At 40.4% G+C, this 25,524-nt stretch overlaps 1 protein-coding gene across 3 annotated transcripts in view; it reads left to right on the top strand.

The window, feature by feature from the left end:
- Positions 1-25,524, top strand: part of LOC106944639 (leucine-rich repeat transmembrane neuronal protein 4) — a 119,756-nt gene that overhangs the window by 38,298 nt on the left and 55,934 nt on the right. Inside the window, exons 1-2 of one of the 3 annotated variants that reach the window (XM_015027760.1) lie at positions 7,254-8,116; positions 10,493-12,033. In XM_015027760.1, the coding sequence (XP_014883246.1) occupies positions 8,086-8,116; positions 10,493-12,033 (1,572 nt within the window). In that variant the 5' untranslated portion in view covers positions 7,254-8,085. Of the gene's footprint in view, positions 1-7,253; positions 8,117-10,492; positions 12,083-25,524 lie in introns of those variants that run through there. The other 2 variants (XM_015027774.1, XM_015027767.1) reach the window with 2 other exon arrangements.

Raw genomic sequence — 25,524 nt, 5'->3', positions numbered from 1 at the left:
ACAAACACAAGCAAGGAAACTAATGAAAAAACAATTGCATCTGAGTCACAGACGGTAAAATCTGTCCGTTTGCACGTTGCGGACTTTCTCCTTAATTGGGAACTTTTCACGAGGACGTTACGAGGGGCATTTCATTTCAATCACTCTCATTAATTCACCTCCCTCTCATTGCTCATGCCACTGCACGGCTCCCCCGTCTCTCAATCTGTGGAGCTTCATTAAAATTTTATTTGGAACTAAAGTACAAACAAGGCATGAGAGGCCTTAAAAGAACTTGATTACAGATAGCAGTGAAATAGAAAAGTGTGTGGTGTATTAAAAACAAACATTCAGGTTAATGGAAGCCTGAACCAGTTTCCACAATCATGGAATGTGTCATTTCTGCTTTAATTCACTCATTTCATGTGGGCTGATCTCTGTTTCTAACTTACAAGCTGTGTGTACGGTGGTGCTGGTGATACTTATTGGTGCCCATTTTACAAATATGCGGAAAGTCTGTTGATTCTTTTAAGAAGCAGTTGAAGACTCGCTTATTCAGACTGGTTTTTAACTAGTTTTGCTCATTTTGATCTTGAATTCATTCTGTTTTTATTTGTTGTTTTACGTTTTTTCCATCTGTGTTTATACTAAGAAGCACTTTGTGGTTTTGTGGCCTGCAAAATGAGTGACATGAAGACTATTTACCTCCGTAAATAAAGCAATCTTTTACTACAATACCATAAACGTATGCTGACAGATTGAGAAAAATACAACCTTTGATTTGAGTACATTTATTGAGTGGTGGGGAAAACAAAACAAACATTTTTTTTTGCAAGTGCAAACTTAGAGTTTTCTGTGTCGCGTTTGGAAAAGCGGCTGCTTGCTTCCTGAGTGGCCTTTCAACACATTTTGGTACTGAAATTAACTTTTCACAGTTTTTAGTTCGCAAAACAATTAGATTATTTAATAAAAGAACCTTCTTGCAGTCATTAAGATAACAGAAATGTGATTAAAAAATTAAATTACTACAGCAGAACTGTTGTACTGCATAAGTAGTCTGTAGGAGCTCCCTCTTTGTTGGGATGTTTATGCTGAGTGACGCATTTTTCTGTCAGTTTGTCTCCAGAACAGTTTGCAGGTGATGTTTGACTCCAGATATTAACGTGTGGTTTTTACTCTGTGAAGTGCTGAACTGGATAGTTTTCATTATAACACTAAGTCAAAACAAGAAGAAGTCTGGAAAACCTATGCACTGCGATTACAGAAGTACATGCTTATGTTGTATGAACCACTCATTGTTAAATTCGTGCTTTTTTTTTTTTTTTTAAACACAGGTCAAATACCTGCATCCAGGCTGACAGGCTGCTGTTGGATTAACACTTCTCGGAAGCGGCATTAGTAAATGTGCCTATTTTTGCAGAATTAGAAGCTGGCATGCTGTGCCAGGTGAGGGTCAGCTCATCCTTTCCAAGGTAACTGCGGAAATTATAAACAGAGAGAAGCTCCCACGCGTTATTTTCCTAAAGCCGTAGGAACGACAAGATGTATCAGCACATTCCCAAACCAAAAAGAATGCTGCTTTCAGCTGGTTTAAATGTCTCCCTGCTGGAGTAGAAGACATAATTCTAGTAGAGAAAAGTTTACCTACACCTTGTGTATCCAGACATTTTCAATTTGCAATTCATTATCTGGAAATAAAAAAAAAGACACACGCACACACAACAGCAAATGAAAGAGGAAATAAGCAGCTGCCAAAGAAAAACCTTTCTGATGGAAAATATTATGTTGTAGCTGTTTGATGTAAACCCAGAAACATATTGGCATCATCACGATAATGTATCTCCAACACTTTGTCACGGCTTTCCTAACAGACGCATGTTTGCTTATGCATGAACACGAAATGAAAAGATGGAACTCTGTGAAACTTCATCTTCTGAAGGATGGTGAGGACAATTAACAATTAGTAGTTTTTTAGAGAAAAATCTCTAAATTGTGTTTTGATGTTTTTAACCACCGCTAGAACGTCTGTGGAAAAAAATCTCTCCATCTTCTGTTTTTGGCTTTTTGCCGCATCAAAAAAAAGGAAAACAAAAAAAAAAAAAACGCGTAAAACTATTTTCTGTCCGAAATTTTTAAATCACACTAAATTTGTCTTGTGTAATTTACCAAAGCTCTCTCTATTTGCTAATATCAACAAAAATACGAGACAGGGAGAATATGTGGGAGATTTATTAATGTCTTCAAAATCAGAAGTTTACATGCAGAATGATGCTTCATGAACTGTGTTGGACTTTTTTGAAGCAGAAACGCCAAAGGTCAGAAGGTCATTACTTCATGATTACATTTAGTGCAAGACAAATGTTTTCCAAACCAACTTTCAATCCTGAATTAGCTATTATTAAGCACATATTAACAGCATATTAGACACAGCCGGTAACAGTCAGATCCAAATAATCAAAAAAGTTCCTTAAATAGGACACCATGAAGCAGGCAAGCAGATCTAAAAATATATTTCTCATTCTGGAAAGGGTTACAAAGTCATCTCTAAAGCTTTAGGACTTCAGTAAACCCCAATGAGAGCCGTTATCCACAGACGGAGAAAACACTGATGAACTTTCCCAGAAGTGATGGTCGTACCACAATTACTCCATCAGGGACTCTTACAGGAGGTCGGAACAGCCGACCTCACTCGCCTCGGTTCAGGTCAGTGTTTATCAATCAGCTGCAAGAAGAAGGAGAGACTGGGCAAACATGGCATCCATGAGACGGTTCGAAGATCAAACCCATTGCTGACCAACAGAGATTAAAAAGATAATCCCACATTACCACATAAAAGCATCTTGACGATTCCCACGATTTGGGAAAATATTCTGTGAACCCACGAGACGAAAATGTAACTTTTATAAATCTGAGCGATGGGAAATATCCCAAATGCTTGATTGCAGTTGTTGATGCCAAGGGTAGCGCACGCAGTTATTAGGTTTAAAGGCCAGTTACTTTTTTTCTTTTTGCACAGGACCAGCCAAGGAGCTGTCTGTCAAAATCCATCGTAAAGACACATTTCGAAGAACCAGCAAGAGCAATGATCCGAGTTAAATCAACAGGATGCGTCAAACAACAAAACAAGGTGTACAATTTAATTCACAGAGGAAACATCGGAGGTGAATTAACGCCATATGTTTTGGGAAATGCCTGCTTGCAGGGGGCAAATGTTCAGAAGCTCATTAAAGCTACAGATTTAGAAGTTGAGGTCAGCTTTAGTTCAAAGTTGCCTCAGTTTTCTCCTCGCGCAAATTATTTTTTTATATTTTCATCTGTAAAATCTGTTTCCATGTGATTCATTAGTCATGGGAAAAAGCAGATCCCTCCCTCAGTCAGTCACACACCATAATTAAAGTTTGATAGTAAGCCATTCAGTTTTATTTGAAGGTGAACGTGCCATCAGAGTCTCTGCTGACTGGCTTCTGATGATGCTTGTGAAGTTGCTTGTTATTTCCAAAATCTGAAACGCAAGTATTTACTTACGTCGCAAGAAATAGGATTTCAAGAATTAACTGGGTGAATTCAGTCAATTCAAGCCAGGACTGCTATATATAAAAAACACAAGCATTACATTAATTGGGCTAGGTTGACTTAGGTGTGAGTGTGTGCCTGAGCGTGATTTCTATTTTGTGTTACCTTGTGATGGACTAGTGATCTGTTCAAGGTCTACCTCATCTCTCACTTAGTGGCACCGGCCTCGTGACGGTGCAAGGACGAAGCAGGGATAGAGAGGATGGGAAACCTTTTTCCCACACAAGAATCAATTTGCATCCATTTTTTTTTCATACAACCTTGTATTAATTATCGGGTGACGGGGACACCGACCAATAGACACAACGCTGTGACCTGCAAAGTCAAAATGATGAGATGTCGAAGGAAACTGTTTCTTTTTTTGAAAAATAAGTATTTACTAACCGTGACGTTATCTTTAACCCACGGACTTTTATTCCGTTCACTGGGAGACGAGTGGATGACAAGGATTCGATCTAAACAAGTTCACCCCGCAGACGCCAGAGATCTCCAGATAAAGTCACTCCTGTAGATTTAGCTTTGCACTAACCCTGGTGGCATGTGCAGCAGTTTCATTTCACCCTCCCACTCTGCCACCGTGTCACATTTCAGTTTACGAAAACATGCATGACTAATCGATCGCAAGCGTCACCAGACCTTTTGATGGAACAGATTAGAGTGCTGCAGGATGTTAGATTCGGAGCCGAGTTAATGTCGCTGACATGCTCACAGTCACCTTGATGTGGATTTTTTGTGTGTTTGTGAATAAGTGTGTGTGAGAGCAATTTGTTTGTGTGTGTGTGTGTGTGTGTGTGTGTGTGTGTGTGTAGATTCCTGACCTGCCCTTCAGCCTCAGTTAGTTGATTGATCTAACAATGGAAATTAAATCAGAGATTGGAGCTGAAGTGATGGATGCATCCGCTTTTGGTCTGGTTTCCTGCAATTTCTCTGCGACACACTATCTGTGATTTGAGCTCAAATGTTCATTAATGTTCATTACTGGTAATTAATGCTACTCATTAAGTACAAGGGGGTAAGGGACATATTAGAAATGATGATTTTGACCCCGTCCCAGGCTCCCATTATGAAGCCTTTAGAGGAACTCTTTGTTTATGTGTGATACATCTCACCCTCGGTGTACAACAAAACCAACTAAACACAGAAATGAAGCTGCAAAAGGCTGTCCATTTATCTACAAGATGAGCCCACAGACATTAAAGTGTGAAAAAGAGAAAAAAAACATTGTCACATTTTGCCTAAATCCTAAGCGTAATCATGATCAATACAAACACAGCTGTTTAAAGCTTTTTAGCTCTTTAGAAGCTTAATGATTACCTGCTTTATCCTTCCTGAAAACACTTTTCATGTGGTTAGCATCATTTTGTTGTTGGAGCACTCAGATGTGTCCAATTCTCAGCCATCTTATCCAAACTGCCGCCTCCGTAAAATAAAACTAATTAGATTTTTCTAAACAAGCTAGGAATCTCAGAAGCTCAAGTCTGTCTTAAAATGGAAGCTGCCACTATCTTCAGCGAAGGGAATAATATCTGGCTACTCAAAAAGTTGCAAAAAAAAAAAAAAAAAGTAACATGTATGGTCAGAGGAGGCAAAGATTGAGCTATTTGACCAGAGTGACAAGAATGATGTTTGGAGAAATCTAGAAGAGGCTTTCAAACCTAAAAAACCCTAGTTGCCAAGCAGGGCTATGGTAGCATCATGTTGAAGGTCGATGTGGTTGCAGTGGTAATGGTGGGTACAAAGTGGGTACAGTAATGAAAAGTGAGGAATACCTCCAAATTTTTAAGCTTGACATCAAATCAATAGCTAGAATGTTGAAACCGAAACACAACAGGACAATAGTGATTGTAATAGTAATCCCCTAACAAACATAAAAACTGGTAAAATGGGCTAATATTAAACAATCTGGAATGGCTCTGATCTCATCTCTGTTTCAACTTTTATGGACTTTATCTTAAACAGAGCTCTTGAGCTTCAGTCGCTAAGGCAACCCTTGAGTGAGTCCTCGGTCCAACACACCTGACTCAAGTACTTTAATTGCTTCCTCAATATACAATCAAGTTCTACAGAGTCCTGCCAATGACCTAATTATTTTATTCAGGTTTGTGGAGGCAGAGACATACAAGCAAACAATGTAAATTAATTCTATCATTTCTGATGAGACAAGTTGTCGAATGAACTGTGCCAGAAGCTAAGGACAATAAAAGTCTGTTGTTTTTTTCTCAAATAACAATGTAAACATTATTGGAGATGAAAGCATTTGAGCTTGTGTCTATAATTTTCACCAAGTGAGTATTACATTATTGATTCAAACTTGTGCACCAGTTTCTGTTTTTAATTCACTGAAAATACTTGCTGTAAATTACTCCACACTGAATGGATCACATATAGATATGGATACATATATGTGAGTTTTTTGACTTATCTACCAACACAGTGTGCAGATGAAGGCAGATTTGAAATTTCCATTACGCATAATCAGTCTTAACAACCTGACCTTTCCATCATAAACTCACCTTGCCAGTAATTAAAGAAGAACAGCATTAAGTGGGATTTTTCAAATTATTCCACATTCATATCAAGTTTAATTTTCTGAATTATTACAAGCAGTCTCCTTGATTAATACTAGTATAAATCCCTTTCCCTCAAATTTATAAAGCAAGTTGTACACAATGTGCTTAAGTTCTAACACTAGCCGCTTTCTTTGGGGAACAAATTTACCTGAAGATGTTCTCAATCGTCGTGTCAAGCAGAGAACAGTAAGGCTCATTTATCCAGAAGTTCATTTATCAACGAACTTATGAGCTCAGTAAAAGTTAGGAATATGAGACGCGTGGTTGGTAAATTTCTGGGGTTAAAGCAAAAATAAAGTTGTTTTTTTTCCAGGTCAACTGTTTCGTGACGGTGCTAATGCTAAGCTAAAACTTGCTAGCAGGCTGAACTCGTAAACCCTGCCTGAGGCATCTGTTACTGATTAACAGCACATCTTAGCTGCTGTTGGCAGCTAAGATTTTAAATTTTAAATATTAAAAAGGTTTACACTAAACCTTTTTAATATAGATTTGAAAACGTTATTTCAATTTCAGTAACGCTATGTTTGGGCTTGTATAGCCACAACTCTAATGTTTAAGGCTTTAAAAGTATATTGACAGAAATAATTCTGACTTGATGAATATTAAATATATGCTGGTATTCTATTTATAAAGTGTTGGTTGCTTGTGGTGTTCAATAGGCTACATTAATCTGTTTTATCACAAAAAACCCTAAACTGACAAATACTGCCTGTGTAAAAACAGAATACTGTAACTAATTCTTTTGACTACTTAATTAAAGTTAGGTTACAAATTATTTATAGTAAAACTATTGTATTAACATTTAAAAATGTGTTCTGATTTAACGCATTTGTATTTAAACTTACAATTTGATTACTATTTAAAATATTGAGTTTAAAAATCTGTTCAAATAAAAATATGCATATCTTGTTATATATTTTTTTCTTTTAAAAGGCTTAATTAAAGAGTTTGTCTTGTCTTTGCGTAATATATGACATTTAAGTATTTTTGTGGGCCTCCCTTTAAAATCTAGAAGTTATAAACGATTCCTTGCATCTTCTGAAACATTTGCTTTTATTTATCTGTCTATCTATCTATATATAAATGAGGTTGTGATTTGAGATCTTTGTGGAGATGTGTCTGTTCTGAGGCGAAGCTTCCCGACGATCTAAATGCAGAGCAAACAGTGTTCCCATTCCCCGGTTTTAATTAATATGCAGGCTGTGCTCATGGGAACAATGAAGACCAGTTCGGTGTGGGCTGCGGAGTGTCACTCAGTGGCCAGGAGAGGGCATCTCAAGTCCTGAAAACGGAGCACCAGCCAACCAGCAGCCTCCGTCCCTCTCTTCCACACGCAGGAGCATCATTCCTGTTGCTATATAACTGATTTATTCTCGGTGTCACGGCCAACGCGTCTAATCCACAAAGCCGCCTGCACCTTCCTCTCTCTTCACCCCCCTTCCTCCCCGCCTCCCCCACGCCTTAAGCAGGATACCGCAACTTGTCGTCTTCGGACCGCGCAGTTCAGTTCCTCTCCAAACTGCTCCGCTCGCTCGCTCTCTTCCTACTGTCTTTTCCGCAACTTAGAATCAACAATTGGTGACTCTGTGATTGGAGAGCATCCTCCAGACTCCCACAGCGTGCGCTGGAGAGTGTCAGCATCATCATCATCATCATCATGGCTCTACGAGCTTGAGCGCTTTCCTTTCCATCCTTGTTTTGAGGCGGCAGGCGGAAGACAAGAATGTGGGACCGAGCTGATGTGGTGCGGTAAACTACACGGACAGAGAGGTTGATGTGCACCTTGAGGGAGCCGCGGTCCTCTCCGACAGGTGCGCGGCTGTGAGCGCAGCGGGAGGGGGAGGTTTGACTTCGGCGCAAAAGTGCGTGCGTTTCCCGTGCTCGCATGTGCAAACTATTTGGGCAAAACGCCGAGTGCGTCTAACATGTGGAGCCGGAACGCATCCGGAAGACATCCCTGGGCATGAGGAAAGGCAGACGTCGTATAAGTATGGGTATGTTCACTCTTCCCGAGCCTTGCTCTGTGTGTCTGAGTACAGTTTTAATTAAAGGTGTTGTTGGTGGTGCCCTTAACATCATGCGGTGTCTGAATGATGACTGCAGGCTGGGGCAATTTCAAGGAGGCTTTTCTCTTTGGGGGGTGGAAGAAACAAACTGTTTGTCAGATTATACCTGATGAATGTGGTTATCAGTCACCTCTGAGTGTGGAAATTAGTGAAGAACACTGTGATGCATATTCTGGAGCCATTAAGGATCCCAAACTGTGCATTAATGGTGCCTTGGGGAGAGATCCTCCTATGCTCCCACCCTCTCCCCACCCCAACTCTCCATTTTGTGCTTCACTGATAAAGTTTGATTTAAAGAACCTGTAATAATCAATGCAGAATCATTCTGAAAAGGATTGATCGGTCTGTGAATCGTGGTTGTCATGCTTGACTATATCTGACAGGGGCCTAGTTACCCTAGAAATGCCCTGTTTTGCTTCCCCCCCCCCCCAAGTATATGATGGTTTCATAAAGTTTGAACTGTGTTTAAATAGCCTCCTTTCAGTAGAACAATACGTATGAGTTTGCTTAAGTTAAGCATTTTTGAATTTTGAACTGAAGTGAATCAAATGCAGGTCAGAGTCCTTACAAATTGTTAACTACTCCTTTAAGCTGTTGCTAAATTGGGATCTTGGATCAGATACTAACTTCAATGTTGTTAGTGGGCTTCTGCCATATTTTCCCACAGTGCTTAAACTGAACACAACACAAGCAGGCTTGGTTTGCAAATAAACAGAAAATGTTCAAGTCGCAAATTACAAAAACCTTTAGTTTTTTTTTTTCTTATCAAGTTCTTGTGCTGCCCTCCAGCACAATGGCATCCTGAGCGAAGAGCCAGAATGCCATTGTTAAAGAAAAAAGGTCTCCACTTGATCCAAGTGCAACTGGTGGTACTTTTATTGCGTTTAGCGGTACTCTAAATACATTCTGATAACTATTTTCAGAGAAAATAAAATGTGTTGTAGAGCTTTTAAAAAAAAAAGAATAAGTTGGTAAAGCAAATCCCCCGGTCCCCCAAAAAACATTTTTTGTTTCAAACAAAAACTAAGGAAAAGAGAAGTACCGCTGAAAAAATTTATGAACTTAAAGTTGAGTTTAAACTGAACAGAAAACCCAGGCTGAACAAGCACTGTGGCTACTTATTTTACCTCTCACATCATGTGATAGATCCGGACATTAAATCCAACTTGTTTCAGTGGCATGGCAACAAATGGTAATGGTGTTTTCTATTTATACCCAGAAGATTGATTCCCTGGTCAGAAACACAACAGGAACCGCCCTGAAGTCAGAAATCTAACTGAGAAAGACTGAGGTTGCATTTTGTATCCAATATGGCTGCCAGGGATCGAAAATGTAGTGAAATGTCAAATTATTAGTTAGCAGCTTTAACAGTTTCTTTCATATTAAACCAGTCAAACCTTATGTTAACTAATCCGTATTTGGAAAATTATCTCATCAGGGCTTTTACAAATAATGCACAATGGAACCGCCAATGCTTCTTTTGAACACACTGTTCCAATGGAAAGAACATCTTGTTGTTAATGAAACAAACATCAAACTGGAAAAGTTCCAGCCCAGTGGTTTTTGTTTTATTGGAGCAGTATTATGTAAAATTGCCCTTTTTGAGCTTTTCACCATGTTATAATGTTATTTCGTTGTCAAAAACACACCTGGAGAGTTGCCTTGATTCTCTTATGCATGTTTGAGTAATCCTTTAGTCTTCCATGGCAACCGCTCAGCTGTGTAAAACGCCTGGGTGGACCTCGGTCCTCCTTCATGATGCAGCTCCTCATCTGTGTGCTTTTGCCTCGCAGAGCATCCCTCCTGCATGACTCCCCCACTCAGCTCCTTCAGACTAGCAGCAGCGATTAGCAACCTCCTGTTGGAGCTGCGCGTCTGATGAGCTCATAGGAGCTATTTCTGATTACAACGCTGGTAAAAAGGGTGTTAAAGGGTTAATAGAGGAGCCATGTTGTTATGTATTCCTGAAGGTGGAGTTTCAGAAGGAGCTGGAGTTTTTAAAGAGACAGAGGCAGAATTTAAAGATGTTAAATTACGAAGTAAAATTTCTTTTAAGTCATATTTGACATGTACACTATTTTTTTTTTTACAACTACTGAACTTAACATAGTTACTTGATTGTGCTATAAAAGGGCACTATGTGTTTAGATATACACAATACTGTCCCTTTAAAGGATCTTTTAGTGCAGTGTTACTGAGATGCTACTGATTACACAAACTTTCAGCACCACTATTCCAGAGCATTTGTTGCTTCTGATCTGAATCCTGCTTTTGTTTTATCCTTGTCATTTTCTCTGTCTCTAGGTCTTTCTGTGCTTTTCAGATGGCTTATGGTCACGGTGGCGATACCCGCCTGGCTGCTTGCAGCGCCGAGTGGCATCCGGGAGCGCCGCTGCCCCTCGAGCTGCAGATGCGATGGGAAAATAATATACTGTGAATCCAACGCCTTCCGCGACGTGCCGAACAACGTGTCTGTGAGCACGCAGGGCCTCTCCCTCCGTTACAACAGCCTGGTGAACCTCAGAGCCCGGCAATTCGCAGGTCTCAGTCAACTGGTGTGGCTCTACCTCGACCACAATTACATCACTGCGGTGGATGGCCAGGCCTTCCACGGGATCCGGAGGCTCAAGGAGCTGATCCTCAGCTCCAACAAGGTCACGCAGCTGAAGAACAACACGTTCCACGACGTTCCAAATCTACGAAACCTCGACTTGTCCTACAACAAGCTGCAGGTTCTGAAACCCAATCAGTTCTTGGGTTTGCGGAAGCTGCTCAGTTTGCACTTGAGGTCGAACTCCTTAAAGACGATCCCCATGCGGGTTTTCCTCGACTGTCGCAACCTGGAGTTCCTTGACATCGGCTACAACAGGCTCAGGAGCCTGACGCGCAACGCTTTTGCGGGACTCTTAAAGCTGGTAGAGCTTCACTTGGAGCACAACCAGTTTTCAAAGATAAACTTTGCTCACTTCCCCCGCCTGACTAACCTGAGAGCGCTCTACCTGCAGTGGAACCGTATCAGGCTGCTAACGCAGGGGCTGCCGTGGATGTGGACCTCCTTGCAAAAGCTGGACCTCTCGGGAAACGAGCTGGAAGTGCTGGACGTCAGCACGTTTCAGTGCCTGCCCAATCTTCAGACTCTGAATCTGGACTCCAACAAACTCAGCAACATCTCCCAGCGGACTGCGGAGACTTGGATTTCCCTAACCACCATTAGTCTGGCCGGGAATTTGTGGCACTGTAACCCCAACATATGTCCACTGGTGTCCTGGCTCAAAGCCTTCAAGGGCAACAAAGAGACTACTATGATTTGTGCTAGCCCTAAGGAGGCCCAAGGAGAGAAAGTGACAGATGTGGTGGAGACTTATAACATCTGTACAGCAACCCCGACTCCAATCCCCTCGACGACTTTGCCCCTCACTTCCCCTTTCCAGCCCGATTTCCCACCTCTTCCCACGCAGCTAGTGGCAGATAAAAAGCTGACCTGGAATACAACGGCCTCGCCAACTCCTTCCGAGGCCCCCACCACCGCGCCGTTGCCCGACACCGACTATGTGTCCTTCCACAAGATCATAGCCGGCAGCGTGGCACTTTTCTTATCTGTGGCTATAATTCTGCTGGTTATCTATGTGTCATGGAAGCACTATCCCAGCAGTCTCAAACAGCTCCAGCAGCGCTCGGCGGTCAAAAAGCGCCAGAAACAGGCACGACAGACTGAGCGCTCCTTTAATTCTCCCCTGCAAGAGTACTATGTGGACTACAAGCCCTCCCATTCAGAGACTATGGATATGCTGGTTAATGGGACGGGACCTTACACGTACACCATCTCAGGCTCCAGGGAATGCGAGGTATGACCGTTGCCCTCCAAAAATCCATTTCCAGTGCGAGGCATGCGAGGTAAATTTTCTTAACACTCTGTTGGATAAATATATAAAAAAACAAGCTGTTTTCTTCTGTGCTCTTGTCTGCTTTGGGATGAGGAAACAAAGGTCAGTGCACAGTGACTTGATTTCCAATATGCTGATTGTCTCAGTTCCATATGACCAACCTGCTGTTCGGCCCCAATCATGTAATGATAAATGCTCAAATATGAGTCTTATTTTGGAGTGAACTGCAATGCATTATGCATAAAGCAGGTCCATTTTTCATTACTTGCACGAAAAGACTCCTGTTTGATTAATCTGTGCATTAGCGGCCAGCCTTTTAGAATAAAAACAATGTATTAGCTCGAGTCACTGTGCAGGTGTTTCTCTCCTATCCCATGTGTTTGCTACAAGAGCCGCGGTAACAAACGCACGCAAGCTGTGTGAGTTTTGATATTTGTTTTCTGTCGTATAAAGTGTGTAAATCTTTGCAAACCTACCTGCTGATGATCACATATCTCACCCCCTTCTCTCTGCCTCCAGCGATTGTGTGTTTAGCATTTTCCTCATTGGTTCCATTTACAAAGTTCAAACAGTCGTTGCGCGCTGGAGAACACCATAACGGCCTGTAGCCAAATAAAAGATAAATTATGCATTTGGGCTCGGTTTCTGCTGGGCTATGGCATGCTGCTGCAGTGGAAACTGCATTATGCTACTTTTGTTTAAGTTCATAAACATGAGACACACACACACACAGCTGATGCCTCTTCTTTTCCCCCACACTTTTTGAAATTAAATCAGACTAAACTATTTTGTTCCAGGTCAGTTAGGAATTACTTCTGTTTGCCAAAAGCCAAAAACAGTTAGAGACAATTTCTTAAAATACTTCCTTTAAAATCAGCATATTGCATATGTTAAACTTTCTATGAATTTTTGACAGTCTGGGAAACCTCAGATGATGATGTCATGGTATTCTGGCAGTCTGGTTCATCTTAGAGTACAATTTCCAGATGCCTGAAGGTAATACATTCATCTGTTCAAACAATTATAAGCAAATGTAAGCACCAGGGATTGTCAAGCCGTCTCTTCAGGAAGGATATGGGTTCTGTCTGGCAAGAGATAAATGTATCTTAATACAATATGAATGCATTTATGCAAGAACAAAACAAAAGATCTTGTGAAAATGCTGGTTCAAGCTAGAGGTGTGCGATCCTACATATTTTGGTATCGATCAGATTCCAAGTAAATACACGGCCAGTATCGCTGATACCAGTACCAATACTTTTTGTTATTTATATTAGATATAAAATCAAACTTCTGACCCTTAGGTGTTTTTGTTATTTGTTCTATGAACTCTTTTGTTACACAGTTGTGTGACAAAGTGTATAGATGTCTATAAAATGCCTAAGTAACATTTCGACATGATAAACAGAAACAACAGAAGAAACAAAACAAATTTGTATGCATTTTTTTTCTTAAAAAGTGCAAAAAACTTGTATTTCAGGGCAAATCAAAACAACTTTTTTTTTTCTGTGATACATTCGAGAAACTACAACAAAAGAATAAAAGAACATTTCAAGAGGGAATCTGAAACTAAAGTGTCGATCTTATCGAGCCTTTGAATTTGAAGAAATTCAAAGGCAGCAAAAGTTGTCTCCGGTATGTCGTGAACAGATATGGTTTTGGTAATCTGACCTGATACAAGAAAGGTTTTAGTTTGATTTAATGTCAGACAGAGAGAAAAAAAAGTTGTGTCTTTCTGTACATTGTGTGTATATGTCTGGTTTCAAGTGGATGTGAAACCTCTGGTCATTTTTGAACATTGAGTTCTCGTTCGTTGTAAAAAAAAAAAAGAAAAGAAAAGCATCAATTTGCTAATGCTTAATTGGACATTTTTATGGCCTTGTAACCCCAGTGTTCCGGATCTGTCTCCTGTTTCTTGCCTCGTGCTCTCTGGTTCAGTCTGATTAACAGGACATGTTGTGGAGGGAAAGCCGTAATGTCACTGGACCCTTCTGTTTTACAAAACAGACATGCTGCCGAGCATAAAATAGCCATCTCTCTTTCCAACTGTATCTATCTGTGCAGCTCAAAAGACAAACTTTAATCTCCCTTCTTTGCCACACAGCTCATCCCCTATATTCTACACACAGCCTATAAATAATTGTAGAATATTCAGAGGTCTCTGCTTTGGATCTTGCGTTTTCAACTAAAGTCACCAGAGAGACGTTGGCACACACCAAAAAAAAAAAAAAAAGAAAAGAGAAAAACGTTTGCTTGTTTCCTGTTAAGTTCTACAAGAAGCACGCTCAGGTAAATCAGCTCTTGTCAGATTGTCTGTGGCAGAACGTTTCTCAAGCAAGGGGAAAGCTTGAGGTGAGATGCTCACCTTATCAATCTAGCAGCTTTCATGTGAGAATGTGGCGTGGGAGCATTAAACGGCAGACCTAATGGGGCTTTTGCTAGCTAGAATAACTAATAGCCCATCAGAGGTAAGGAGCCGAGTCGTCCCTCAGCTTTGTTATTCCGTGCCCTCTGCAGCTCAGGGGAGCGGCTTGGGCTGTTAAAAAATGTTAATGGTTTTTTTTTTTTTTTTTTTTTTTTTTGCGTTTCATTCCAATCTCCAAGATTCAAAAAGGAGAACTTTTAAACCATTTTCATTTTTTTTTTTTAATTCATATTGAAGTGAAGTTGGAACATTTTGTGCTGCCATTATAAATTTGCATACATTCATCATGAGCGTTAATGTTTAATGGGAACTTGTCCTTTTTATTGTACACAACTGAAAAAGTTTTGAAAAGAATACGGTGCACATGTTTTGAGTTTCAGGGGGATTTTCTCTATCCTGTGCACAATTAAAAATGTATGCATATGACCAAGTACATCCATGCTTCCTAACTAGCATTTGGTTATAAGTTGGACAGCAAACCACATCTGTTCTGTAGTCATCAACACGCTTCTTTAATGATTCTCGTTGGATATTTGACAACTACTCCCAGCAGAAACACAAGAGATTGGTTAAACATATAAATTCACTGGCATATATACAGCACAAGCATGGTCCATAGATTTTCCATAGAGTTGAGGCTTAACTGTCTTCTTGGTTTGGTGTATTTGTTGAAAATAGTTTGAATCATGCCAATGGAAATTATTGAGTTTGTTTTAATTTATCATGCGATTAATTGATTTATTGATTATTGTGACAGGACTAGAACTAGGTACATTTTTAATGAGGGAATAACATCATAAGATGATGTAGAGCTCAAAAAAGTCAATTTTACATAGTACTGTCCCTTTAAGTCTGACTTAAGCCAATCTTACCTCAGATCTTGAATATTTAAACTAATTTCTTGTCATATATTGTTGTCAGTTTGGGTCAGATGGTCAGATTTGGGTATTCTAACAAGACGACGATCCAAAACACATCAAAACTGATTTTGGAATTAATAAAACTGGCTGAAATGAAGTTAATATCCTCACCCGTACTGAAAATGTTTGAACTAAGTCTAAGACACCAACATTACGAAATGAGCGCCGCCATTTCTGAGAAGAATTGGATCCTGTTGGTGCAAACAAAAGGCATTTGGGTGGAGCAGCAACTTGGTAAAGGACATAAATGGAAAAAATTGCATTTATTTAGGGTCATTTGTTTAAATTTCACCCTGTGGGATTTTTGAAATGTCGTTTTTAAAAATCTATGCAATTGAATGTCAATCAGTATACCATGAAAAAAAAGAACAGACAAGTAATTCATTTTAAACTCCAAATTTCCATTACGTTCTTCCCCATGATGAGAGCAACACTGCGGCCATACCTCGCACCGTCATGTCTGAAACCCATTTAAATAAGGATTTATTTTTAGTTGTATTTATTAGCTTTGTTTCTTAACAGTTGGCATAATCCAACTCCGCAAAATAAGGCGGACTTCACCTCCAGAATTTACAAAAAAACAAAAAACAAAAAAAAAACAATTTTATGTCCACAAAAAAAAAGTGTTGGATTAATTTCTGCACCCAGCATGCCTTTAATTACTTCTTTTCCTTCAGAGTGCTGAGAGTCTCTTTTGACATGTGAGAAAGCCTTTTCTGATCGCAATGACTCGTAAACACAGTCTGCAGAAAGATGAAAGTGGGAGAGACGCTGCATTGAAAAGAGCGGCTCCGGGGCCAAAAGCCACACTCAGGAGGGCGTTTAGTAAACGCTGGAATCCACTGCGCCCCCTCAACATGCACACACACACACACACACACACACACACACACACACACACACACACACACACACACACACACACATGCACACATGCGCACGCACACATCTTTTTAGCTTTCCAAGATAGAAAGCACTTAAGCTATTAGCTGCATTTTCAATTAGGAGAGAGAGCTTTGTAATTGAAGCCCGTTATCTTGTGCACATGGTCAGACCAACAGATGTGGAGTTAATTTGTTTCTATAGATTTCCTCCAGCACAGCTCAGCAGGTCGGTTTCGACGCCGGCGACTGAAACTCTCGGGGTGTGAATTTTGATGAACACTTTGAACTCTTCTTTTGCGAGGTCTTCCTACAGCGCGTTATTTGAAGGGAGGGATAGAAAAAAAAGAGAGAAAAAACATATATTCTTGCCACTTCTGTGTTCATATAGGGCAGCCTGGGTGGTTTCTGTCCACCCACAAGCCACTTCCTGTGAAGTAACTTCAGAAAATGTAAAAAGGTGAAAATCCCAGCGTCGAAGCCGCAGGCGAAAGCTTTGTGCCCGGACAAAATGTGCAGGCATTAATAAGGTGAGGAGTTCCTGCTCACAGATAATTAAAGTGGGCCGTGTGAACACGGATGATGTGAGGAGAAAGTCATGCCGCCGCTGCGTGCACGTAGCTGCACAAATCCTGTCTAAAATAATTACATTCAAACTCGACCAATTTTCAGGCTGGAATTGTGCGAATAGTGTGTGTGTGTGTGTGATTTTTCTCTCTCCATGTTCGGATGAGTTTAGGCCAGGATGAGGCATGTTCATAAAGTTTCCACTTTCCCTTTCGATTTGCGTGCAGAATGCTGCAATCTGTCCCTCCGTCAGGTCTTATTAAACAGGAAAAAACTTCACCGCGTCGCCTTGGACGGACCCTGAAAACACCGCGGGGGCTCTTTTTGTATTTACCAAACATTTGTCTAATTTGGAGGCACTAGGAAATGAGCCCTGATTTTAAAGTGTCAGGAATAAGAAAGATGATGGATGATCAAACCACGCTGTCTTCGCCTGCCAAAATGACAGCTTGCACTTCAGCTGTGCGTAAATTCACAGAAGGGAGGCTGCCATCAAGCGCGGGGAGTTTTGACAGGTTGCAATATTTGTTGCCAAATTAATGCTCGCCACATAAGTGGAAGAGCTTGTAAGAAAGGGACGTTTTTAGTTTTTTTTTTTTTCTTTCTTAACTTCACTTTGGACATGTCGTATAGGACAGCGTTCATTGATGAAATGCCGACACGATTATTAAAATGTGCCATTCAGTAACATGAAGTGAGTGATGAACATAATAAGCGCCCAGACTGACAGATGAGGCATCTTTGTTCTTGTACATGAAAAAAGCTCTAACCCCTGCTATTAATTCCCATTTTGATTGCTTGTCTTCTTGTTTAGAGGGATTGAAAATTGCCGTTAGTGTGAGACTGGCTGCCGGTGACCCATGGTGACACAGAAGAAGACTGGTCACCTGATGGCTCTGTGTAAAAGGAGCTCTGCTAACCCAGATGCATGAAAATGTACAGAGAGCTTACATGTTTAAAGAATGAACTTTGAATCGCTCTGTGCAGTAATGCATAGTAGGGTTGTTATTGGTGTTTGAACTATTAAAATCGTCAGTGAAAAGTGATACATTATATGTACAAAAATATCCTGGAAGCCATTCTGTAAATTTATGTTAGATTTTCCCTTTGCCACCTTATCTATTAAAGTGTCATACAGGACAAAACTCTTCTGGTCTGGTCTAATTTCAACCCCCTTAAACTCATTGGATAAACAATATGACTCCGCTATCATGATGCTCCAAAGTCAGTTTTTGATTGGCTGAGTGATTCTGGTGCAAGCGAACCTACAGAACCGGGCCAGTCTTTGTCGCTGTGGTTGTGATAAGTGTTTGTATGGTTTGTCTTTTGAATAAAGCTCTCTTAGACTTTTGTTTTTCTCATTTCAGGTCCAGGTTTTCAGTAGGTTTTACCAGCTGTGTCTCTAAGCCAGACGTAAGATCATAAGTAGGAACGTCTCCAACCCTGACACTCAGCTTGATAATCCTATTTGCTTTTTGCTGTGTCTTGTAAGCTAAGTTTCTGATTAACTTTATATAAAATAGAGTGTTTCTGAGTCTTGCTCCACGGGAACCGTAGTCCTGCGTGTTTCAGATGTTTCCTTCTTTAACACTTGGTATAACTGTTAATGGAGGGTCATTAACAGACTTCTGCTGAACTTGACGACCTGCTGAGGATGTGATTCATTCAGTGGCAGCGGGTCTGCTGGAGCAGAAACACAACTCAAACATGCAGGACAACGGATCTCCGGGGCTGGGATTCAGTGACACGCTTTTTACGTCGAGCCCTGCGTCCAACCCGTAAAACTGCCGCCGCCGCCACCGTGAATGACATTTCAGTTCGGTTTTACAAGTTCCGACGCTTTCCTCTCGCCAGAGTACATAACGGAGCGGGTCTGAGCTGATAAAGTGCTGGCACGTACGTCCAAGTCACCTTCAGTTGTTTTGCTGTGCTCAGAGCCATCAGCTTAACAAGCACATGAAGACGTTTTATGCCCTCAGTCTCTATCAGACCGCTGAGTGGCAGTCCAATTTACAACGAGATTTTGGGGATAGCGCTATGGCCGAAGCCCCGCTGCAAGCAGCTCAGCGAGGCTTCGGCGCCCCAGCGGTACACACAACCTTCGAAAAGTGTTCAGTTAAAATTTTTCACGTTTTTAAACTGATTTATGTAGATTTTTTGCAAATGGGTGAAAACAAAGTAGGGCATAGTCATGAAGGAGAAAGAAAATAATGAATGGGGGGGAAAAAGAACAGCTATACATGATATGCATTTGGATGTATATCTGAACTTTGATTGCTCTGGTCCAAACCCTTCTAGTAGCTCTTGGATGTATATTTAGGACCTTAGTGCTATTCTCAAGTCCACTCTTCAAGGATTGTCTTATATTTATCTCCACTTACCTTTCCATCAACTTACAACGTCCCTGTGTTTGTTGCAGGAATTATGCAATTGCCTTGTTTCATATGAGTGTTCAAAGGTCAAGGCTTCTTCCGAAAACCTTTTTATGGAGAATAAACACACACACACAAAAACTTTACAAAAATCCCCCCATACATTTTCATTTAGTTACATTTGAGCAGCAGGTTGAATTCTAGTCCAAAGGTCCAAACCACAAGGTCCATCAGAGAGGCATCAAAATAATTTGCTCTTTTGTGGCTTAAGATCATTACCCATTTCTTTTTTAACATGAGTCATGATTTAAATGCATGTAGGTTGTTTTGTATTTCTCATAACATACCACAAACATTTCTGATTTAATATGACATATCAGTACAGTTATGGTCATTGATCACCGTCTCTTTTCATTTCTAAAACAACCCAATATGTCTATTGGAAATCAGAGTATTTAGACATAGTCATACTGGTAAGTTTCTCCAAAAACAATGAGTGGAGCTCTGTAGTCCACCAGGTTTCTAAATAGGAGGAGGTTTTTCCCACTTCAGCAATTTGACTGTGTTGTATTTTTGCCTGTAGAAATCAATAGACGGTGGTTTTCTGGCTAACTTTGCTTAATCTTCTGATTGGTGGTGGTTGTTTACACAAATTTATATTCTACTCAATCCAAACAGTCTTTTATTATTCCCAGAGTAATTACATGTTGCAATAAATTTCACCATTTAACTTCTTCTGCAAAGACTGACTCCAGATGCTGAATTTAGAGTATAAATTGTAGCGTTTTGACAGCAGATCTAAAGAAGCTTCTGATGTGAAGAAGATAATCATGTTTTGTTGTTTTTCCCCAAGTATGCAGTTGAAAGAGGGGAATTATTACACAATTTACAGGATGACAAATCTCAGCTGGATATACAAGACCTGTAGGTTTCTAGTTCTGAATCTTATTGTTTTTGTTGAGGTGCCTTAAGCAGACAAAATTAATGTAACATTTTCATTATTTTCATGTTCGTACTTAGTTTTGTTTAGTTTGTAAACGTGTTTAGTACATATTTAGCATCCTGTTTCACACTCCATTCATGTATGTGCTGGTAATGCTACAAAATATTGCTTGCTAACCGCCATTAAAAGAGGAAGATACTCAGACTAAGAGTCTCTTTGCAAAGAAAGTCCACATCTAGGAAGGTTATCGTTGGTTTTATCCACTTTCCACTTTAGATTACCGTTTTAACCGTAGCTCCATTTGTCATTCTCCTGTCCCTTTCCAGTTGTTTCTACTTTATATACAACTAAAGGAATGTAGAAAGTATTTGAACCCTTAGAAAACTCTTACGTCTTTGGAATACTGAAGATGATAATCAATGGCTCTGCATCGGTATTGGTTGCGATACATAAATGTAGAAATAGCTTCCGTCATGTGTGGTGTAAAGCAGCTGAAACTAGAACAGATCGCTCGGCTTGGCCTGATTGTTCAACACGAATTCAATTTAACAGCCCCTCAAACAAAGCCTGGTGTCTGCTGCTAGTCTCCTGGGTGTCTTGGAGAATCCTCATTAGAGCCTGTTACATAAAACCCCAACAGAAAGATTCGACTTTGTGGTTTTCACATTGCAAAATGTGAAAATAATTTGTCACTTATACGGACAATTCTTGGACGTCTTCTAACGGTTTAAATCCAGTTCGTTGTCATTCGCCGCAAATTGCATCCGCCATTTGAATGCACAAGCAAAACGACACTAACTTACGTGCGGGTATTCTACATATTGAATAATTTAAGACCGCACCATGCTAGTTTCCAAACGTTGCTGGGTTATGGAAAGTATGCGCCGCCCCTAACCCGTACCGTATACGTCTCAACGCGCTTCGGAAAATGCAGCGATTTCACACTGCGTTAAAAGGCTCCAGTGGGATTCATTTGCACAAATGCACATAATCAGACTGCAGACCTATCTTTAGTTAAGCACCTCTCTGGCTGCTGTGTGCGTGGGGTGAGATCTCCTCCAAAAACATATTCGGCAGTGTGTATGATTCAGACTTTTGACAGATGTTTCTCTCGGGGAATGTGATGTCGGTTCTAGTGAGGAGGTGGGAACCATAAAATAAAAAAATAGCTAAATCTTAACAGCAAAAGAGGCAACAGGGTATCTTTTTAATAATGGCTTGTAGTCTTGCATTGCCTGTTAAAAGGAATGTGACAATTCCTTTGTTTTCGCAGTGAGCATTCTTGGCATCTCTTCCTCAGCCCGGCTGATGTTTCCGTGATTTCATTATTCTCATTATGATGTGCTAATGGCACATGTTGCGGCCAGCTAATAGCTTAATCTGGCACAGGCGGAAAATATGATGTTGTTCCTCCGAGCTCCAGCAAAGACAATATTGAATTTCACTCGAGGTTACAAGTGCTTATTTACAGAGCACATGTGATGAAGTGCTGTTTGGGTCTCTGATCACTGATCATTAGCTTGCAGATTGTTGAAGAGCCAGCCGAGGAGGGGGGATCGCGGCAGGAGCGCCGCGCTGCTGAGGGGAAAATCAGTAAAAGTCAAGGCTTCGTTGACCTCCAGACAACAGCTTTAAATTGAGGTCGGCATTGATTTACAGCATAATTAGCTTTGATATAGACGTGATGTTGTGCAGTGATGTTGGAAGATGTTCTGGAACAAAGAAGAAGTTATAAAATACTTTTTATTTTATCTTACTTATTGTGTCCTATATGCTTACTATATTATGGGTGGGGGAAAAAGACCCCAAAGACAAGTAAAGGCTAATGGATCTTTATTATAACCAGAGAGACTCCAGCATCCTGTAAACCAGCAAGGAGAGAATATTTAATGGTGTTTGAAAACTCTCCTCCACTTTTACCTTAGGGCTGTTTTATCAGCTGAGCTTCGGATTGACTAAAAAGCAGTTTATTTGAAGTAGGTGTTGATAGCAATGAGCGGGAAGGAAAGTTTACTTTTTAGAGTTTTGGACGTATTAGCTTACGGTGTGATCTGAAAAGTTGGGAGTGAAAAGAAACGAAAGATGGAGGTGGTGTTCTGAGAAACACTGCAGTGACTTTGGCACTTTGCTCTGAGTCTCATTAAAACGGCTTTAAACAGCATTAACTTTAACTTTTTAAAAGCTTTTGTGTACTTTGTGTACCCTTTAAGCCTAATTAAATCAATTATCACTCCAGTCACTGATTGGAACAAATTTTTGTTCACAGGAAACAGCCTGAAGTTTATAAAATATAGTCAGTAGCTGCACTAAGTTTGGAGCAAAGTAATTTGGCTTAAATGATTTGGTCTTATTTATTATTCATTTTGACAAACACATAGATGGATAGATAGATAGATAGATAGATAGATAGATAGATAGATAGATAGATAGATAGATAGATAGATAGATAGATACCCTGCTTCCTGATTGATCTGAACCATTTTTCCCATGGTGCAATTCTTGTAGAGAGTAAAACTCAGCGGATCGTAACTCTGTGTTTGAATTTATTTTGGGTCTTTTTCCAAATACACACAGGATGAATTTTACACACATGAGCCCAAACAGATTTATTCATTTGCCTAAATCTTTTAATACTTGAGGCTGATGCTTCTAGAACATCTCTGGTCTCCCCCGCTTTTTTTTTTTTTTTTCTTTTTTACTGCATAAAATTTTATTTTACTTTTTTGTTTGTTTTGACATTTGACAGATACCGAGCACTAAGGAAGTCAAAGGAACTCAAAAGGAAAATTGTAGATTTACACGAGTTGGGAAAGTCTTTCAGAGTCACTTCTAAACAATCGTAGACAATCAACAGTTCAAACAACTGAGCATAAGGAAACGTTGTTTAGATGGGTCAGAATGAAGCAAGTTTTACATCACTAACAGAGAGAGAGAGTTTCAGCCTCTGCTTCATATGTGATGCATTCAGGCTCAGCTGAAACTTTTTTCTGCCTACATGGTGAAGCCAAACGCTTTCTGGAGGAAAAAAAAAAAAGGTCCCACATGAGGAACAGAAAGAGAGAGTTTCAAACAGATGAGATGTTAGACAACAATGACAATGAGTCTGGGAGATTCTTTAAAACCTAAGAATATTACATGGTATTGGCAGCGTCATACCAGGAGCTGTTTAGTTTCCATTTGTACTGCTGAGTTACATAAAGTGGGTGGAAGAAAAATGGCTACTTTCACATTCCTTAACTCATGCCAGCTACATGATGGAAACTTGGTTGTTCCAACAGTACAATAATCCCAAACAGACTGGAATCGGATGAACAAAAGTAACATTAAGCTAGTAGAACAGCATTCTCAGTCCCAACCTTAACCATGTTAAAAAATAAGTCGCGCTACTTTTAAAAGCTGGTGAAAATCCAGAATAAGTTCAAAGTTGAGCATCTATCCTGGGACTCACTGCAGTTTGTGACAATAACTGTAAATGTGCCTGAACAGCAGACTCCCATACAACACTAACAACCAGAGCTCTTTAATATGCTAAATCCTCAAATATAAGTGGCCAATTCATTCACTTGTTTCTTAATGGACAGAAATGAGATGACCTTCATTATTCTTTCATTTGTTTATTTATTTCAAGTGAAAATGCTTATCCTCAGGCAGGGGAAACAAATATAGCAAAGAGGAAGCTGAAGAGCGCAGTATCATGTGAAGTTGATGTTTGTGAGCTTTACATCATGTTGTAATGTCATTTCCTCATCAAAAACGCACCTGGAGTGTTGCCTTGATTCTTTCATGCATGTTTGAGAAATCCTTTAACCTCCATGGCAACCATTTAGTCGTAGAAAACGCCTTGTTGGAACTAGCTCCACCTTCAAGGACGACGCTTTTCCTCAGAGCTGCATTTACCAGGCTTTTGCCTCACAGAGCAGCCCTCCTCCACTCCTTCAGACTAGCCAGGAGCAATTAGCAAACACCTGGAGGAGGCGTGTATCTGCTGAGCTCATTATACAATGCTGCTAATTCTGAGTGCAGCATCGGTAGAAACGCTGTTGAAGGATTAATTAGAGGAGCCATGTTGTGATGACTTCCTGAAGGCGGAGTTTCAGAAAGAGGAGGTGTTTTTAAAGAGACAAAGGCCCAATTTTAAGGCATTACATGAGGAAGTCAAATTTCTTTTAAGTCATATTTTACACATGCAGCATTTTTATAACAACTGAAGGTAACAGTTACTTGGATGTGCTGTAAAAGGGCACTATGTGCCTGGAAAACACGTAATGCTGCCCCTTTAAGCATAGCGAGGCTCGATCTGACTCTGATGACATGGACACACGTGGTTGTCAAAGAGTTCTGGGTCCCAGACGTTGATTATTGATTGCGACGGAAGACAAATAAAAAACTCTTAGGTGTATGGGGATGTTCTGTCTGCTAGAATTCGTCCAAGTGCTGAAAGCAAAGTAGATCTTTATAAAGGATTGTGAACGTTTCAGTGGCCAGGTTAATTTGATCAATAACATTCCAGGCTCCAGATAATAAAGATCTGACATTCCCTGACTCGTCTCTGCATGAGAGCAAATAGACGTTAATACTGTATGTATCGCTCATGTAAAAGTGGAACCCAAACACGCGCCGGTCCGTCTGAGATCCAGCTTTCCAGGTTACAGGGTCCAGAGGAATTATTCATCAGGCCTTCCTTCCTTCCTCTCTCCTTTCAGAGAATCCCATGGGATTCACTGGCTAGAAAGGATATATAAGCCCTCAGGGGGGTTGTTTGTCTCACTTGCCAGGACTTGCCAGGGAAATCTCAAAAGACGGAGCCACACATGGAAGGAAGCTCGTTTTAATGGCTTGTGTCCAGACTCTTGTCCTTTCGGTCGTGGTCCGTATCTCATGACCTGAGGTGACGGTGGGAACGTTGATGCTTCGGGGCAGCTCTGTCTTCACCTCAGCTCCCACTTTACTGCAAACGAGGCTCCAGTCCCTCCATCTTTATCCTGCATATGCTTTGGTAAGCAGGTAGATAAATGGAGCGTCTTTACACTTCAGATTATGTGGTGACTCTAGATACTTTCCTACATTCACAACTTTTTGGTTACCACAGTGTATCATATACTCTGATTTCTGCTGAAGGACAGGAAAAAAACAAACAAACAAACAAACAAACATGAGCTTTCATTAAATTTAAATCCAGTTTCAACATTTCCAAGAACGTCTTAGAGCTGTTTCATCGGGCGACGATTGACTGATATTCTTTGATTTTTTTTTTTTTTGGGGGGGGGGGGGGGGGGGTGGGGATTGTTTTTTTGTTTGAAAAAAAAATTTTCTCCGGTATGCAAAATTTCCCTTCCCCCTAAAA

The sequence above is a fragment of the Poecilia latipinna genome, unplaced genomic scaffold, assembly GCF_001443285.1.
Source record: "Poecilia latipinna isolate Pla-1442-1.1 unplaced genomic scaffold, P_latipinna-1.0 Scaffold8, whole genome shotgun sequence".
In the NCBI taxonomy this organism is placed as follows: Eukaryota; Metazoa; Chordata; class Actinopteri; order Cyprinodontiformes; family Poeciliidae; genus Poecilia; species Poecilia latipinna.
The sequence above is the reverse complement of the archived record's forward strand: the minus strand, read 5'-3'. Positions and strand labels throughout refer to the sequence as shown.